The sequence below is a fragment of the Brachyhypopomus gauderio genome, chromosome 6 (genome assembly GCF_052324685.1).
Source record: "Brachyhypopomus gauderio isolate BG-103 chromosome 6, BGAUD_0.2, whole genome shotgun sequence".
NCBI lineage: Eukaryota > Metazoa > Chordata > Actinopteri > Gymnotiformes > Hypopomidae > Brachyhypopomus > Brachyhypopomus gauderio.
The window spans coordinates 13825642-13843549 of NC_135216.1; the positions used below are offsets into that span (position 1 = coordinate 13825642).

At 40.6% G+C, this 17908-nt stretch overlaps 2 protein-coding genes across 2 annotated transcripts; both read right to left on the minus strand.

Moving 5' to 3' along the window:
• Positions 1 to 378: 378 nt before the first annotated feature.
• On the minus strand, positions 379 to 1520 carry cart4 (cocaine- and amphetamine-regulated transcript 4). Its single transcript, XM_077007793.1, has 3 exons — positions 1313 to 1520; positions 912 to 992; positions 379 to 788 (listed from the first exon to the last, which is right to left on the minus strand). The coding sequence occupies exons 1-3, from the start codon at positions 1436 to 1438 to the stop codon at positions 681 to 683; spliced, it is 315 nt and encodes a 104-aa protein (XP_076863908.1). The 5' UTR covers positions 1439 to 1520; the 3' UTR covers positions 379 to 680.
• An 8090-nt stretch (positions 1521 to 9610) lies between these two features.
• LOC143516927 (uncharacterized) lies at positions 9611 to 17625 on the minus strand. The gene is made up of 5 exons (XM_077008870.1): positions 17476 to 17625; positions 13108 to 13197; positions 12836 to 12948; positions 11226 to 11339; positions 9611 to 10901 (listed from the first exon to the last, which is right to left on the minus strand). The coding sequence occupies exons 1-4, from the start codon at positions 17549 to 17551 to the stop codon at positions 11268 to 11270; spliced, it is 351 nt and encodes a 116-aa protein (XP_076864985.1). The 5' UTR covers positions 17552 to 17625; the 3' UTR covers positions 9611 to 10901; positions 11226 to 11267.
• Positions 17626 to 17908: the final 283 nt, after the last annotated feature.

Sequence of the window (17908 nt, forward strand, 5' to 3'; positions counted from 1 at the left end):
TAGAGACAGATGCCAGACTACTGCTGCGTAAAGTTCATCACTGAACCAAAAACCCTCGATAAGAACTTCAGAAGCTTAACCTATCAGACGTATAAGATAAGAAACCACTGGTCAGCAGTAACCGGACCCGCTTTAGTCACTGAGGAGTATTAAAGGGGCACTTTGTTCAGCGCAAGCTCTTTGATGAGCGCCTTCTTAATTAACTGCCTTTTGAGGAAATCGCAGCATTGCTTTAAGAACCTGGTTGCCCAAGTGACAGCACATTTCACATTGATGAGTACAGCATGGTAAAGAGTTTTCATCTAAATTTCTATGCACGAGTCAAGTGCTATTAGTCTACTTGTAATATGTTTACTTGAAATGCCTTACGATTGAAAATGCTTACTTTATTCTCTATTTCTAAGATGTACAGGTTTTATCATTTTAACATGCCTGTTTAAAAAGACAACAAACTACAGATATAAATCTTTAGCCTCATTAGACATAATGCAGAATCATTGAGCCTTAAAGACATTTTTATTAAACAAAAATAAATCAGTTGAAGTTATGTTTGGATCGTATACATACATACATGTCAACATTACGAACATTACAGTTTTAATACTCTATGTAAAACCACACATTAAGTAATTGGGCTCCCGGCTAGTTGCAATCTGGGGAAAGTGTTCACGCGAGGTCAGTCAGTAGCAGCGAAGGAAGAAAGTGTTGCACGCGGTCCCTCTCATGCAGTCACACAGGCGCCCAATGCGTGGTCCGTGCTTCATGGCACAGCGTTCTCCCACGTCGCACTGAAAACAAGAAGAAGAAGAAGAAGAAGAAGAAGACACGTGTGTTTTTGTTTAGATTTTTTTTTCAGTTGATATTTCCATATGCACACTCAATATAACAAGTTTAACCATTGTAAGCGTTACCCTCGGAATGACACTAGCTTTTTTCTCCAGCAATATCCGATTACCCTCCTCTCCTTCCAAGAGGTCTTGGAATGCTTCAGCCTGTGAGACGAAAGAATGAACGAATATATTCTAGAGTCAATTTTCCGATGTAGATCAGGTTATGAAAATGATTTCCGATGTAGCTTACGAAAATGGTTTCAGTGTTCAATTACTATCGATCCCAACCCAAGACGTTAGACTTTTTTGTAGCAATATTATGATTAATAACCTATCATTTCAGCGATGGCAGCGATCATTACAGCCCGTGCTAATAGTGTAATACTTTGTACTTCAATTAAGCCTCGAGGAGAGTAAAGCAGATCACTGAAACAGAGCAACAGGTACAAGAGTCAAAATTTCACAATATGATTAGTTCTTACCAAGTCTCTGGTGACAAATTGATCCTCTTGCGTTGACAGTCGGTTGTCCAGTGACATCTGACCCTGGCAGACGACGCTAAACACTATGCATACACCGAGGTACATTGCTGTTCTGACGCTGTCCATGGTGCTGGATGATTTTCTGTTTACGAGTAAGTGATTCCAATCCTGGAAGTTTCCGTAGACGTGTTCACTCTGTACTGCTTGCTGCTATTGCGTCACTGAACTGCTTGGAAACTTTCCCTATTTATACGATTTGAGTACCGGTCTGATATATTCGTGTAACGTCATGGCCTTCGTCCCCAAAACCTATTTTTCTACAGTTGCGAATAATTCTCAAGGCTAAATGACAACACCGCGTTGACGTCCCAAAGGAGAAAAAGGAGAAGACAGCGAGACTATCATCTCTACACGGCGGTCAGTGGAAGCATTTTGAGATTTAATAGCCAACAGATATTACAACCAATATTGGAAGCTTATTGTTAATGATGTTAAATATTAAGTATTTTTTGCGCTCCACAGAATAAAATATTCTATTTCATCTTGAACCTGAACTAATGTTGGTTTACAGGTATCAAAGAATATTAGACTGAATCAAAACCTAGATTTCAACATATGATTTACATTTTCTCTATGGTTAGGCTAATTAAATCCTCCATTTGGGTCAGATTTGTTCTAAACTCGTTTCTTAATGTGCTATGCATAAGGTTTTGTCACATAGTCCATGATTTAAAAAATAACAATTTCTTATAGCTCCAAGAACATATTGATGTTTCTGATCAGAACCTCTAGTAAACAGTCCCATTCATGATGTGAAAACGTGTCTGTGAGTGACACAGAGAAAAAGAAGAATGCATTCAGAGCAGGACCTAGGCGTGCCTTGCCTTGCACAAGGTGCTTCATTCTATAGTGGCTCTACCTTTATATTGTTTAAAAGTTTGGATAACTGCACAGTGGGGCATGGGACCCTCAGTATAGTGCATACAGCAGGGATAATACAAGGAGAGTTGGATACCTGGGAAGTGTTTAATACAAAACTGTTTGTTACAGACAGCTGAGCTTAGTGCAGATACTGGTCTCCATGCTAGGTGCAAGAAACTGAGATCAGATATCAATAGGTTACATACCCTCTAACCAAAGACCTGAGGGTTAAGTACCTGGTATAATAATCAATGCCCAATGTTAACCTAGTTTATATTGCTTTGTTCTATTGTATACTACCACAGCCTCAGGCAAATATTTTTTTACATAGCAATAGATTTACTAGAATTATCCATATTAATTTATATATATCAAACACTTGGGTTCAAACACTTGGGTTTAAAATTAAATGAAATCAAATCTTGTAACAAGGTAAAGATGTGGGTTGGATTTACCACGTCTCTCAGTTGGGTGGTTGGTGAGACAAGCAATCTGTACATGTAAGTACAGCAACCAATCATCTCATTCCTGTGGGGGAATAAAGAAACTTTGTGCATTCAAATTAAATGAACTAAGATCCTATTTTCAAATCTTATTTCAAAATCCTAGCTCTGAAATATGCTGTACTGAATAGGTCAAGTATTGCATTATGTAGCTACAATTATACTTGTAATCAGAGTGGCTTCATCTGAGACAGCCAATCACATAATACCTTTTAAGTATAGCTTTACGAATATTAATGAAATTAATAAAGTAGCCTGTCACAGTATAAACATTACACCTTGAGTGTGGTGCCTGGGTATCAGAAGTACAATTCACCATTCATTTTGTCCAAAGATATTTTTCTAGTGTAAATGTTTCTATTGCTAGTGATTTATTGTTAGGCACCAACGTCAGAGACAAGTGGACAGTGGCCACTGGTGGGAGTGTGAACCAGTGATGACATGAGACACTTTATAGCAGTTTATTAGAAACCACAGGGAGATGTTCTCCTATTAAAATTAGCTCACATAAATACTCAGGCTGTTTCAGCTGTGTTAAAGTCACATCTTCCTAAATGCTAAGACTATTTGTATATATGCTTTGACGCATTGAGATTAATTATTCTGCTTTTTCTCTTGCTGTTACTCCTACACACGTTTTTAACTTCACCATCTTTCAACAGGACCGTCTTACAGAATGAAGAATTCTGATCTTCTCACCTCCCAACCTGTCTCATTACTACTGTCTGTTCCCCTTGACTGGCAGTATAACTAATGCACCTTTCATGACTCATCATAGGTGTGTCTAGGTCTTCCCACACCAGCTGTCATAGGTGTGAGATTGAATGAAGGGTAGGTGTGTATTAGACTGTCTTGGGACCCTTGTTTCAATGTGATTATGATCAAAGGTATTCAGGATTATATTTAGTATCAGGATCTTCTGTGGGTCTTCTGTGCGTGTGTGTCTAAAATGAGAATTCACACACATCATAGTTATCATAATTACCATAATTATTAGCAAAATCTGGAGATAACTTCAATTGGAATAATTATGTGCATATACAGTTGTGATCAAATTTATTCAACCCCCACTGAAATAAAGTGTTTTGGCCAGTTTGACATTGATTTTGATCATTTCAGTCATCTTATTTACAATTATATCAAAGAGGCACTTATAAATTAGACAAACATAACATAATATTTATGATGGAATAACCACAAATGTCTTTACTGTGCTCACATCATTATCAGTTTTATTCAACCCCCTAGTGACATTATTTTTTAGTACTTAGTACAACATCCTTTTCCAGTTATGACAGCTTTCAAGCGTGAAGCATAGCTTGACACAAGTGTCTTGCAGCGACCTATGGGTATCTTAGCCCATTCTTCATGGGCAAAAGCCTCCAGTTCAGTCACATTCTTAGGCTTGCACACTGCAACTGCCTTCTTTAGGTCCCACCAGAGGTTCTCAATTGGATTTAAGTCTGGTGATTGCGATGGCCACTCTAGAATGTTCCAGCCTTTCATGTTCAACCATGCTCTAGTGGACTTGGATGTGTGCTTCGGATCATTGTCCTGTTGGAAGGTCCAACCTCTCCCAAGCCGCAGGTTTGTGACTGACTCCATCACATTTTCCTCCAAGATCTCCTGGTACTGAAGGGAATTCATGGTACCCTGCACACGTTGAAGCTTTCCTGTACCATTAGAAGCAAAACAGCCCCAAAGCATAATTGACCCCCCGCCATGCTTCACAGTAGGCAAGGTGTTCTTTTGTTCATAAGCCTGGTTCTTCCTTCTCCAAACATAGCGCTGGTCCATTGTCCCAAACAGTTCTAATTTAGTTTCATCTGACCACAGTACACTGTTCCAAAACCTTTGTGGCTTGTCCACATGACTTTTGGCATACTGCAGTCGACTTTTCTTGTTCTTTGGAGTCAGCAAGGGGGTGCGTCTGGGCGTTCTGGCATGGAGGTCTTCGTTATGCAGTGCGCGCCTTATTGTCTGAGCTGAAACTTCAGTGCCCACATCTGACAGGTCTTTTTTCAGTTCCTTAGCAGTCACGCGGGGATTTTTCTCCACATTACGCTTCAGGTAGCGCACAGCAGTCGCGGTCAGGATCTTCTTTCTGCCACGACCAGGTAACGTTTCCACTGTGCCCTTTAACTTGAACTTGCGAATGATACTTCCGATAGTGTCTCTTGGAATATTTAACAACTTCGCAATCTTTTTATATCCATTGCCATTCTTGTGAAGAGCAATAACCTCTTCTCTTGTCTTCTGGGACCATTCTCTTGCCTTCACCATGCTTGGAAACACACCAGTAGATGTCTAGAAGGAGCTGAGTATCACAGTCCTTTTAAATCTGCCTAATTGGTGCTTATCATGCTTGATTGCTGCTCGTTGACATCCACAGATGTTTTCAATACCTGATGGAAAACACTGGAATGAACCTCTGTTCTTAGGAGTGGTAGTCGTAAAGGGGTTGAATAATTGTGTCAATGAAGAAATCACAAAAAGGCCATTTAATACTTTATGACAAAAAAAATTGATGCTATCTTAGTTGCATTTAGTTCTTTAACAAGTCCTTGTAAGATTTCATTATGAACACAATTACAAATGTGCACTGAATTCCATAAAACCCTTCGCAGCATTGGGGGTTGAATAAATTTGATCACAACTGTAGTTACCACTACATTCAAAGAATTTTCAGCTACATGAACCATCAGCTATTTAAGGTTAATAAGTTTAAAAAAACATTTTGGACGATGGCACACAGGGGCACCTACTTCATATTTAGCTTCTTTTCCTTCACAGGACAGTTTGACATCACAAATTCAACATTTAATTCATTAATTTTATTATGTGCTTGTTTGGTAAGAGCATAGAAATCTGTCATGTGAACACTCCAAACGTGTGTGTGTGTGTGTGTGTGTGTGTGTGTGTGTGTGTGTGTGTGTGTGTGTGTGTGTGCGTGTGTGTGTGTGCGTGTGTGTGTGTGTGTGTGTGTGTGTGTGCGTGCGTGTGTGTGTGTGTGCGTGTGTGTGTGTGTGTGTGTGTCAGAGAGAGAGAGAGAGAGAGAGAGAGAGAGAGAGAGAGAGTTTGTATGAATGTTATGTCCCTTGTATTAATCAGAGAGATTCAGGATCTCCCATGGTCCTACACTGTCATCTTCACACTGTCAGGACATTAATCAACTTCTAACATGGCCACTACAGTAACCTTGTATTAAATATGTATAGTTCAGTGTGTCATGGAGGAATTGGTGTCTTTCATAGATCCTTGCTTCTATTTTTCAAAGGTTTTCAAACAGTTAGCACAAGAGTGCTATTTAGACCATTAACAATCAACGAGCCGAATGAGTCCAAAAGTCTCTACAGCTATTACACAGTCTCAATTACTCAGCAAAACTATTCTTTCAAATTACTGTTATAATCTCGTTCACATCCTAACATGAAAAAAACACAATATCAATGTGTTCTCCTAAAGGGAGAATGGAGGATCTCTAGGACCTGGACATGTGACTGTGGTTTGAATACCTCTGCAACGGAGCAGTTATTTTACACATGGAGGTAAAGGAGTCTGACCACATGCAGAAGACGGGATTTATCACTGCACTGTGATGCATTAAATTCTCTTGACTCAGAGGTACATCAAAGCTTGCATTAAATAAACTCATGCAGTGATGGGCTACTGAATGCTTCTCAGGCACACCTGTCCTCCAGAAGGTGCTGCCTGGAACACACACACACACACACCTGGCTGATGTAAACACGCTCCAAAGAAACAACCCAGGTAGGAATTTTACTGGCCAACACGTCACAAGCCTTTGATTACATAGATCATAGGAATTTGATTCATCCTCCCCCTACAAACACCCAGCTGGTGGCAACGTTATCTGGCTGGATGAAAACAAGTGGAGAATTTAATACATAGAAAGAGGTGACGTCTGCTAGACACCAGGCATGCTGATAATAAATCCTGCCGTGAAACGTATGGCCAAGGGTGAAGAGAATGCAACTGAATTCCAGTCTTATGTTGAAAGAGGTCCTTTGAATTATGAATATGAATTTTATCTGCTTTTTGAAAAATGCCCCACGGGCCCTTTAATATTGAAAAGATAGCTCCAGTTGTCACAAATGCAAACTATCCCTTGATTTAAACTATGGTGTTCATATTAGCTAGTCTGTAAGAAAGGCCTTACTTTCTTACAGATTAGGCAGATTAGATGTCTGGAATATGCTGGTGTATTATTTGTTGGGTGTTTAAAAACACAAGTTGGCCTTATTATGTGCAATTAATATAATGGCAAAATTTAACATCACTCAACATCTTCCCACACTGTAGTCAAGATGCCACAGAGCTTCTGTAAAACTTGTAAAAGACTCATCTGCACTGAGTCATCGTGTGGATGACGCCCAGAGGAACTGTCATACAATTGTCATTGTGAACATGAGGAAAAAAACGAGGACAGAAATGAGGAACAAGACCTGGCTGAGACCTGCAGATCCTCTTAGACATGGTTATAGTTACAATTCGCCTACATGAGGAACATGAGAGCCTGAACAAAGAGAGCAACTCTGATTTGGAGATTAACAAGGAAGCAGAACAAACCACAGATGGATACGGTTAGACATCATGGATCTAATTGCAGACTACTACTGCAAGCTCAATGAAAGAGGCTACATGAAGCACACAAGAGGACCACAGATGATGAAGGACAGACAAGCAGTAAATCACACAGCCTCCAACCACAACTAGAGATGGATGAGATAAAGGGGAGATGTCACTGCCCAGATAGAACACCCACTAAACCCATTATGTGTTGAAACGGCTTGCCATACACCTACATCATCTGAGAAAAAATGATTGGTATGCCACTGGAATTCAGGAGGCATGATCACGACTAAGATTACTACTGTCAGCCACCACTGTAGGCATCCTTGACTTAGCTGCAAGTTATGTTAGCACAGTGGTTCCCAAAGTGGGGGGCGCGCCCCCTAGGTGGGGCGCGGAGCTATTGCAGGGGGGGGGGGGGGGGGCGCGAAGCTTGGAAGTAAAACATATGCACATGTGTCAATATAGGGGGGTGTATGTAGGGGTGGGGGTGGGGCGCAAAAATATTCTCATCTACTAAAGGGGGGCACGGCAGAAAAAGTTTGGGAACCACTGTGTTAGCATATGTGAAAGCAGCAATTAGCACCATACCAACGAGCTGGTGTATGCAACTGACTGATATATGCCAACGACTGAGACACTAAGATACAAAAACAAGCCACAGGGCACTTCCCCTGTGTCACTTCAAAACAAATTGTGTATGTTTAATGATTTTTTTTGTTGTTGTAATTGCCATGTAAAAGTGTCAAGTGTCTTATTTTGTACCTGCTCCATGTAAAAAAAACTAAGCATATTGTTGACTTATGACTTATGCATCTTGCAATGTTAACCAATGTCAGTGTTTTAGCGATGTTCACATTGCAGCGCATTACGCAGCAGAATGCACGAGACTTCCATCAGGAACAAAATAATTCGGGTGGAATCGCATGGTTCAAAACCATGCCGCTCATATGACGGCGCGTTTCACGGGGCTTTAATTCAGCGCGTGAAAAGAGCACTGGCTGAAATGAGGCGATAAGAATCCTATTGAGACAGACGCTCTGATATCACCTGTCGCCATCCGCGTGCGACTCAGGTACATGACACCTGACCTTCAGCATTGTTTGATTTGTAAACGCAGACCGTCGCTTAGTTTCTGTCTTCTCGTGGTAATATATTTACTAAAGTCCTTTTGTGAAACATACAAGAGGTGAGAATCATGAATATTTCGCCGACTACTGACAGAGGAAACTCGTGCGTTTGACATTTTCTCCCTTTTAAATATTTGATTATCACGCGCTGGGAATATGCAGATAAATGTGCAGGAGAAATCTAATAAAATAACACTTTTTCGTGCACTTGTAATCTGTTCGTGTTGATAACATCTCTTGATAAACTAGACCAACTTCTTTATTCTGTTGATCCGACTCAGAACTGTCTTGTGCGCACTTCTAAACGCGGAGAGCACGTAAAATGTGTGTTTTTAATTTAGTTTCTCATCCCTTTACTTTGTCCGTATTTTCCATTAAATCTACAGAGACACGTCAGAAAAGGTTATTGTTAAATTAATGTAATTATATATCGTTTCGTTTAAAAGAACGAAAACAAAGAAGAATTTGGTTTTTTGTCTCTGTTTTTAGAGAAAATGTGTTTCTAGGAACAGTATTATTAGATACCAGGTATCTAATATAAATAGATCATATTAATAGTCCATAAATAGGCTTCAGTTTTTAACTAAACATAAGTAGGCCTATATAAGTTAAATCACTATTATTGCTCACAGACCTTTGTATTTACACCCTGCATGAAAGCGATTTACTGTCTGCATGTGCAGACAGGCTGTATCTGAATTAAATGAAAATTGCTCCCATTCGTCGTGTGGTTGTGTGATGCTCAAAGGCAGGAAATAATACTAATGTATTCATCGTGTTGTCTCGCCGTCTTGTTGATCATAAAGCCCCGTTTCACTGTAACCACTGGAGCAACATCTGCCCTTTTCTTGACTTCATATTGTGTCTATTTTGTCTTTTCTGTCTATTAATCTTTTTTCTTTTCTTTATATTATTCTATAGGTAGATTTTCTTTCCAACGATGGAACATAAAATTATAAACTAAAATGTACTAAATATTTTAGATATTAATAATAACAACCAGGACACTGCTTATTCTTAAGAAGGAATAGTTTAAGATAAATGTCTACAAACATCTTTGTTAATGCAAAGATCAGACAGCAATTCCCCATTTGCCAGTGTAGTTTTGAATATACAAATATTTCTTTGCGCCTTTAATGCGGACAAATGAATTAATGTAATTAAAATATTTATTCAAAATTATTAACAACACATACAAATTGCTTCTTTAGATCACACAATTCCATGTCAATTAATCCTCAAATGGAATTGTTGTACACAGTTTACAAAAAATAAATGTGACATTTAGTACTTCAGACATACAATAGCACAGGACCTGTGCTGCAAAGCACTGAAAGTGGTTATGAACAAGTGCATTGTCTTAGGAAAGTGCCCGTGTGTAGGTTGTGCATTCTGTGAGATCGAGACTAAAGGTTTGCACTGAAGTGCAGATTTGCACTGAAGCTATAGCTTCTGCTCTGATACACGCTACACCTGTGTGGTTTCTAAAGCATGTCTGTTTTCTCCTCACTGACCAGGTGATTTCCTTCAGAGGTACAATAGAGGGACTCTTATGATGCAGTGGTAATGAGAAATGTACTTGCTGTTGCCATGTGAATAATGCGCAGGTGGGTTTTGGCATCAGGCATAATAAATGTCATAGCATGAATGGTCCATTTGAGACCACAATAGGATTTCTGTTAATATTTTTGGTTGATTTAGAAACAGAGGGATTTTTAGTGAGAACAACATGAGAACATGAGAGCGATGTGAGAACAACAATGTGATGTCAGATGAAAATGTGCTGGGAGCATGTGGACGCACGCACACACGAGACAACATTAGTGTCTCGCCCAGCCCTGCTCAGTACTGCATCTCATTCACTTGTCTCCTTGATATAAAAAATGTACTATTGTTTATTTGACCGTCAAAGTGCCCTCAATTTGCATACGATACTGAGAAGTCATTTGTAAAGAATATTTCATTCAATTGTTTGTTCTTACATTTAAAAAATCTCATCGTTGTGTGACTAAGGTTTTCTTGTCTCTCTTTGCCTGCCCTGAGAAACACACTTTGAGAGCTAACTAACCAAAAATAATGTTTTATTTGCTTGAGCTTAACTTACATGCAAACTGTACATTTATTCCATGTGTCTTATCCTCAGTCCTTTGAGATAGTTTATACCTTGTTACAGTTAACAGTAAAGATGGCGTTTTGTAATGTGTCAACTGGGGTTTTGCAGAAGTAGTGATGCAGATAGGAGATACTTTTATCTGTTTCTTTGAAGAGAGGGGAGGGGGGTTGGGGTTGTGGGTGTGGGTGTGCATTCATGTATGTCTAATGTGATTGCCTGTCTGTCTTTCTGCATGTTTGCCTGTCTTTCTTGATCTCAAAGTCTCTGGTTTACAAAGTCTCTGGTGCTCCATCCTGGTTCTATGTCCATCCCGGTCTTCCCTGGACTCCCTAGAAAAGAAGAAGGCACAAAACGCAAGAATAATTCTTATCTATGTGTCGTATATAACCCGAATCACCATCTTCTCTGGAAAAAAATCTGTTCTCTGCAATTGAATTTTTATGCTCTTCCTATCCTTAGCTTTGCGTGCCCTCTGCTGGTACCAAATAGAACTACAGTTATAATTTACTCATTCAGTAGTACCGAAATGCAACATTACAAATACAGCATTTATCTGACTTGAGCTGAAAAAATGAATTATAACATAAGAAAAAAAACAGCAAAAACAAAGGGGTGTTGGATGTGGTCAGGAATCTCAGGGCCAGTGAACTCACCTTGTGTATGTGTGTGACAGAGTCCAGTGTCCAGTGTGTGACCTATAGGAGTCTGAGCAGCAGTGTAGTCAGGGCCAGTGTGAGCAGTACACTCGGATACACTGTCCTACTGGCCTGGGATGATGAAAGCACAGCTGTGTCAATACATGCCCTGTTCTCACCCCCATAAAATGACGCCCAGAGGAACTGTCATACAATTGTCATTGTGAACATGAGGAAAAGTTACAAACAATAGGTTATCACTTTTTTAACAGAACCCAGTGGTGTGAGGAAGAAGCATTTTACTGGAATCTCTAAGAAATAATCGTATAGCAGTCGAAACCCAACCTGTATAATTTTCTATTCAGAATGTAATATCATGTAAACTGTATTCTCTTATAAAAATTGGGGGAAGAAAACCATAAATTCTATTTTAAATATTAATATCATCCACCATTAATGTCTATATTTGTGAGCTTCGTTACAATCATTGATACTATTATGATTATTTATGTCACATTTAAGAAATCAAAATGTATTTTAAATAGATGTGCATTTATTGTATTCTTAAGTGGTTATGCATTCAGTTTGAATGGAACTGATTTATTCTACCACACACCAGCTAAAGCAAGGGCAAGGTGTAACTTTTGTCTTATATATTCACTGGTATTCACAAGCAGCCTCACAGAAATCTCTTGATTGTTATTTTAACTGTAACAGGCAACGTTTAAACTGAGATGAAGTTAGGCGGATGTTGAGAAATGCTGTACTTGGTGTAATGTAATATCAGTGTGACACTGAGCTACCTGCATCGTGGGTGTTTGGTGAGAAATGACCCTGAAGAGCTCTGAGCACTGCTGTATGCAGCAGGCGTCTTCTTCCCACCGTTAGAGGCCTGCATTAATTCAGGCGCCTTTGTTTAGTTTCCCAGCCTTTAACATGGGATATGAAGCAGATGGGCCTTTTCAGATGATCCTACGCTAATAAGATCCATATGTTTACTCTTATTTTCCGTACTGAGTCAGCAGCATGCACGGTGCCAATGTGCTCTCCCACACCAGGTCTGCACGTCAGTAACAACAACACGATGCAGGAGGACTGAGTTCCTGCAGTTTCACTGCAGTTATTAAGACTGTGATTTACCTTTCTTTTGATTTAGGGTGTAGAACGTGGGCCTTTCTCATTAGCTGTGACTATAATGTAGTTGGGCAGTGTTCTGTTGCTCTTTATAAGACGTGTTGGACTCACTTTTTCTGCATTGCAACATCACAGCCTCTGTTGTAGTTAGTACACACATTCACATGAGCGTTTTGATACAAACAGACTAAGTGTGCCACTGTGATTAGGCTCATTTTGGACTTAATTCTGTTTTGGATTTAGATGTAAAATATGACAGAGGTCTGCTGTGACTTCAGAGTTTTGTTTGACTCAGCAAAGCTTAGTCTTCCCACACAAGACATAAAGATAAGAAGTTCTGATAAGAAGTTCATGAGAACGCAGGGTCACTATAGTAAGGCTCTTGGTAGAGGCTGTGTGTTCAAACTCCTGCATAGTTGTCTCCGCTTCTTCGATGCAGGCAAGCTGCTAGTTCATCGCGTTGTGTTCCCGGTTAAAAGAGAGGGATTTTGTACCTGGCCTGCGGTTCCGATGGTGGACACAGTGGATTGTACGTCTGTCTCTGTACTGGCTTCGTCTGTTCCACCTGCTCTGAGAAACTTCTCCAGGTCATCACTACTGCCATTGCCTTGGACAGAAGTATACATGAAACATGAACCACTGTTCAGGTCACTGTTGCTAGCTTTTGACTGTTGCTAACCTTTCACCTTTTCTAACTTTTCACTGTTGCTAACTTTGTGGTCACTGTGGGAAAAAATAGCACACAGTGGGAGGTTGGAATACATACTGAAGAATATGTAGTCAAATGTGGCGTTGTAGTCGTATTCTGGTGATGGAGTGGAATCGTAGTCTTGTACGGGTATGACATCCAGTCCAGCTGGGAAAAATAAAGAGGGATGAATTAGGCTTTAACACATTTGATCTTGTTCTTTGTATGAATGTGTAATACTACAGCCATTCATTAGGCATCTGATGAATGTCCATTCATCTTATCTTGACATAGATGTGGGGAAATTACATGACATTACTGCATAGAATTATTTAAATTTAGTATGGAGACAAAAGGTAACAATGTCAGGATGTTACTGTCTTCCTAACAAGCCAGCAAGATGCCATATCTGACAGAACAAAGGATTTTAATTGGCCACCATTTTTCTCCACACATGTAATATTGTTTAAAATGCATTTGTGACAATATGTTATACAACATTGTTTGCAGCTAGTAGTGTTTTGTTTTTTTTACAAAGGAAACAAGCAGTTTGGGGGGAGGGGGGACTTCATGTCATAGAACATGAACAGGCCACCAGAGACCAAAACAAGCACATGAACTTGTAACTGGACAAAAAACAGAACATGGGAGGTCAGTGTATACATAGCTTTAAAAAAAAACAAATGCTTCCTGGAGATTCCCCCATTGTATGGACGGCTTCAAGGCAAATGTGTGTAGTCTTGGGATTCACACTGGCCAATCAGTGGTCTGTAGTGAAGACCTGACCCTGACAGCCCACGTCCTCATTCCAGAAAGGAGGAGTAAATCATCTCAGAGACTTTAAGCTGTATTCATTTATACAGCTGCCAGCCTGGTTTTAGATAAATCTGAATTCTTTGTTCTCACCTTTCTTTGAGTTAGCTAAAAGGTTCATTTTCATTGGTAGTCCCTTTGCCTGCTGTTGTTTGGCATACAAAAAATAACTAAATTAATACAGGTATATATAAAATAGTTAAAGCAGTACATTGTGATGGGAGCATATACAATGTGAATAAAAAGCAAATAAAATTCACTTAATTCTAAATTTTAAAAAAGCACATTCATTACTGGGTCTGTTCCAGACTGGCTGCCCGTGTTTTTGGAGAGGTTCTGCCCAACCCCAAACCATCTCCATGAATTAAGGATTAAGCATCTTAGGAGAGGAATGAATGAACTGTTGGAGTTCTTTCATTTATCAGGTCTCATCCACTCCCATGCATGTATGCGTACTTGACTAACTTGAGCTGAGATTCGAGAGCTGGGATTTGCTAGGATACAAAAGGCCTCATCCCTGTGCAGTTTATCAAGTGGTGTGGGCTTCAGTAAAGCCCTGTGGCATGTGTAGTTTACCAGACATGGTTTTACACCAGATGCACTTTATATCAAATCTCTGCTCCTTCTTCCTTCCTCTGGTATAGTTGAGAAACATCCCTTTCTTTCTACTCAATGGCAGAATGCCAAACCCTTCAACCTTCTCCTCAGCTGTGCCTAGCTGTCCTTCACACCCCTGAAGAGTGCAGGTGCTCTCGGTGTATGCTGTATCTCTTGTGCTGAGGGACAGAATCCAGAGGAACATTAGCACAGCGCTTAGCTACAACTTTCAATAAGACTCACTGCACTGTCTCACAAAGCAACTCAGCAAAGAGACGTTTGTCCACGGCGTAGACTGATAAACCTCACGACATGTTTCATCCTCTCTCCCGGCATGGGAGCTGTAAAGAAAAGAGCTACTACCTGGATCAACACCAATAAACAAGTGGGATCTTAAACAGCATGGCATTAAATTAGCAGTGAGCCGGGTGTCTGTCCAGTCTGTGAGGTGTTTATTTAAAGACTACCATCTCCAGGCATTGGGAGCCACCCGCTATTAATGTGGGTGTCACTTCAGGAGACAACACTGGGAACTGGGTTCCATCTTCTCCGTCTCATGCCCTCTGTCAAGCAGTTCACTAAGGAGCTCCGCTAAGTCGAGCTAAGTACGCCTATCCAAACAGCGCCGTGGCTCCTTTATTGCGTGGATTTGCTGAATAAAGGAGTAACAATAACAAGGCCGTATATTAGTCTGCGCCGGGTTAACATCGTGCATAGGGGTTCAGGGTGAGGGTATTCACATGCCCTGCTGAATGAGGTCTTCCCCCTGCAGGGCGGGTAAATGCTGCTAAGCTTTATCCAGGCACAGTTAAGCTGCTACCCTCTGCAGGTCTCTCTTTTACAGCTTGGGTCCCTCTCACTCCTCCGTGCACCATTACTGCCAAGACGTGTACAGTAATTAGCAAACTTCCAAAGTTTAAAGGTCGTACACATCGTTCAGCTTGGGGATGTTAGACCACACGAAGCACCAATAAATCAACCCGGAGACGTTTACAGTCGCCCGACCAAATAGCTGAACATAAAAAAAAGATGGAGATGAGCCCTGATCAACATCTTTCAGCTGAGGGTGCAGTGTGAACATACAGGAGTTGTGTTTCTGTGGTTCTGACAGCTCCCTTAAGACCCTTAACATTCCTTAAGAAAATAGTAGATAAGGGTTTTTTTTCCTCACAAACACAACCAGATAAAGAGATCAAATAACTAGATACCAAAATCCCCACAGACTTGACACCAATATGTTTTGTTCACATGTCAAAACAAGTTTGGGATATTAGGAGCACGGCATTAATGTGAGATAACATCTCCCAAATAGATTTTTGACAAATTTGATCTCTTCGGAAAGCTTGTACAGAAAACAGAGGTGCTGTTCATCGTGTTTAATTCAATTAAGACAAAAAAAATTTCTGATCTTATTTTGTTTTTGGTGAGCAATTCACCAAACTGCTTTCACAACGTAACTCATCTGCGAGGATTTTATTTACTGCTGACTGCCAAGTTTTCTACCCTAAAAAGCCCAGTGCTATGTTCATTCTGTTCATTCTCCCTTTATTGTAATTGAAAACCTGAAAGCTCTTACACAGAATGCTCTCTTTACCCCCACTGAAAGATAAAAGAACATTCTGGCTTTTTTCCTTCATATAATTCTAGGTTAAACCATGACATCTCAACCCTATTAACCATGTGCATTTACTGCTTGGTCACCTGAGACCTCATTTTTCTGAAGCGCTTTCTACACCCCCACACAGCTCCGTTCCCAATATCGAATGAACACATGCAATGTTCAACTAACTGTTACAAGATGTACGCTATGGCCTGTTTCCCAGATTAATATTAGTCCCAAGCCTAAACTAAAAGGACTTTTAGTGGTAACTAACCAATGAAATTACAATTTAGTCCATGGCTAGGGGGGGCAGCGCTATAGGTATTAAACACAGGGGATTTAGCTCTCCATGACGTACAGTCTATGGAGCAAGTGACTTTTTTTATCGTACTCACTCAAGTACAAGCTAATCTTTTTCTGTGTCATGAGTCTTTTGAATGAGAATAAAGACAGTTGTGCATTGCTTCCTCACTGACACATTCTCCAGAAAATAGCTGTGTACTGTGGTTACATCACCCATGTGATTGTTCTTGCCACTGGTCCCATCTCTCACACCAGAGAAACCACACACCATATTACAAAACGCAGTCACATGGCTTTCTCTGAATGCCTCTGGGTTTGTGCCTTTGCTGGGGTATTTCTTCATCTAGCAGACATCCTGAAATCCTATGAGGAAGTGTTTAATTTTCTCCTAAACACATGGAAGAGTTGCTTCAGCCAGATGCACCACTTGTCCTCTTGTGCTCTTTTTTGTTTTGTTTTTTAGAAGTATGGAAAAAAAATTATTCGGATGATCTAAGAACAGGAGATGCTGAGCACAGCGTTTTTTCTTGATTTCAACACTTACCCAGGGCTGCCTGGGCTCAGACAATAAGCCTTTCTATGCTTCTTCAGTTACCATCCCAAGTTTCTCTGAGGTCAAAATGCACAGACGTATAAAGGTTTCTGCCCTAAGCTATCCTATTTCAAAACTTGTTGTGACAAGAAGAATGACCATAGTCCATGCAGTCTTGCTGAAACAGTGCCAGACAAACTGAAAACCAGATGCTCAAGGGATCTGGGGATCTATGTCTACCTTCATACATGCTTGCTTAAACTGTCACAGTCACTACTCCCACTTGCCGGACAACTCTGTTCTTAATAGAAACATGTGCAACCATTTACCCTAGTGCTCTAGACGGATCAGACACGCTGTCTGTTTTCCCTTTCATCCCAAAATCTTGTCCCCGAGAAGAACTCCTTAGAAGTTCAAATGCCCTTCTGCAGTTCTGAGACCTAAACATGAACATGTTCTTACATAGCCAGCTTAAGCATGCTCATACAACTGTTCCCTCTCACTCTGTCTTTCTCTCACTGCACACACACACACACACACACACACACACACACACACACACACACACACAGCCACTTGCATATTCTCTCTTAGGACTCACCGCAGTAGAGTGGCAGTAGTAGCAGAGATCCTGCCAGGCACAAAGTTATCAAGAAGTGATGAGGTAACCTGGCCATGTTACTCTTCACAGAGTGAGTGTGTATGTGGGTGAGAGAAGCATGCACGCTGTGCCTCTGAATGACTGCACCGCGTGAGGAGAGGGGAGGAAACAGCCGAGGGGGGAGGGGGTGGGAGAAGGAGAGGGGGAGGGAACTCTCCTCTGGCTTGCCTGGATGCCTCAGTTATTTCCAAACTAAGGCAGCCCCCCTTTTTTATACAGGCCTATGCTGGCCACCCATGCCCAGAAAATGATAGGGGTCCTGGTTATTACTATTAATGTCTAATTTTAGGAATAATGTAATCAATTTAAGCAAAACATCTTCACAGGTGAGTTTGTGACTTGCTAGCTTGGCTGGTAGCACTGCTCTAGATGT

What these genes read in the sequence shown, in the direction of transcription:
- cart4 (XM_077007793.1), bottom strand. Translation starts at nt 1,438, where the DNA reads ATGGACAGCGTCAGAACAGCAATGTACCTCGGTGTATGCATAGTGTTT. An exon ending in AATTTGTCACCAGAGACTTG is followed by an intron (nt 993 to 1,312) that starts GTAAGAACTAAT and finishes TTCGTCTCACAG; the next exon opens with GCTGAAGCATTCCAAGACCT. An exon ending in AAGCTAGTGTCATTCCGAGG is followed by an intron (nt 789 to 911) that starts GTAACGCTTACA and finishes TCTTGTTTTCAG; the next exon opens with TGCGACGTGGGAGAACGCTG.
- LOC143516927 (XM_077008870.1), bottom strand. Translation starts at nt 17,551, where the DNA reads ATGGCCAGGTTACCTCATCACTTCTTGATAACTTTGTGCCTGGCAGGA. An exon ending in ACTACTGCCACTCTACTGCG is followed by an intron (nt 13,198 to 17,475) that starts GTGAGTCCTAAG and finishes TATTTTTCCCAG; the next exon opens with CTGGACTGGATGTCATACCC. An exon ending in CCATCGGAACCGCAGGCCAG is followed by an intron (nt 11,340 to 12,835) that starts GTACAAAATCCC and finishes TCATCATCCCAG; the next exon opens with GCCAGTAGGACAGTGTATCC.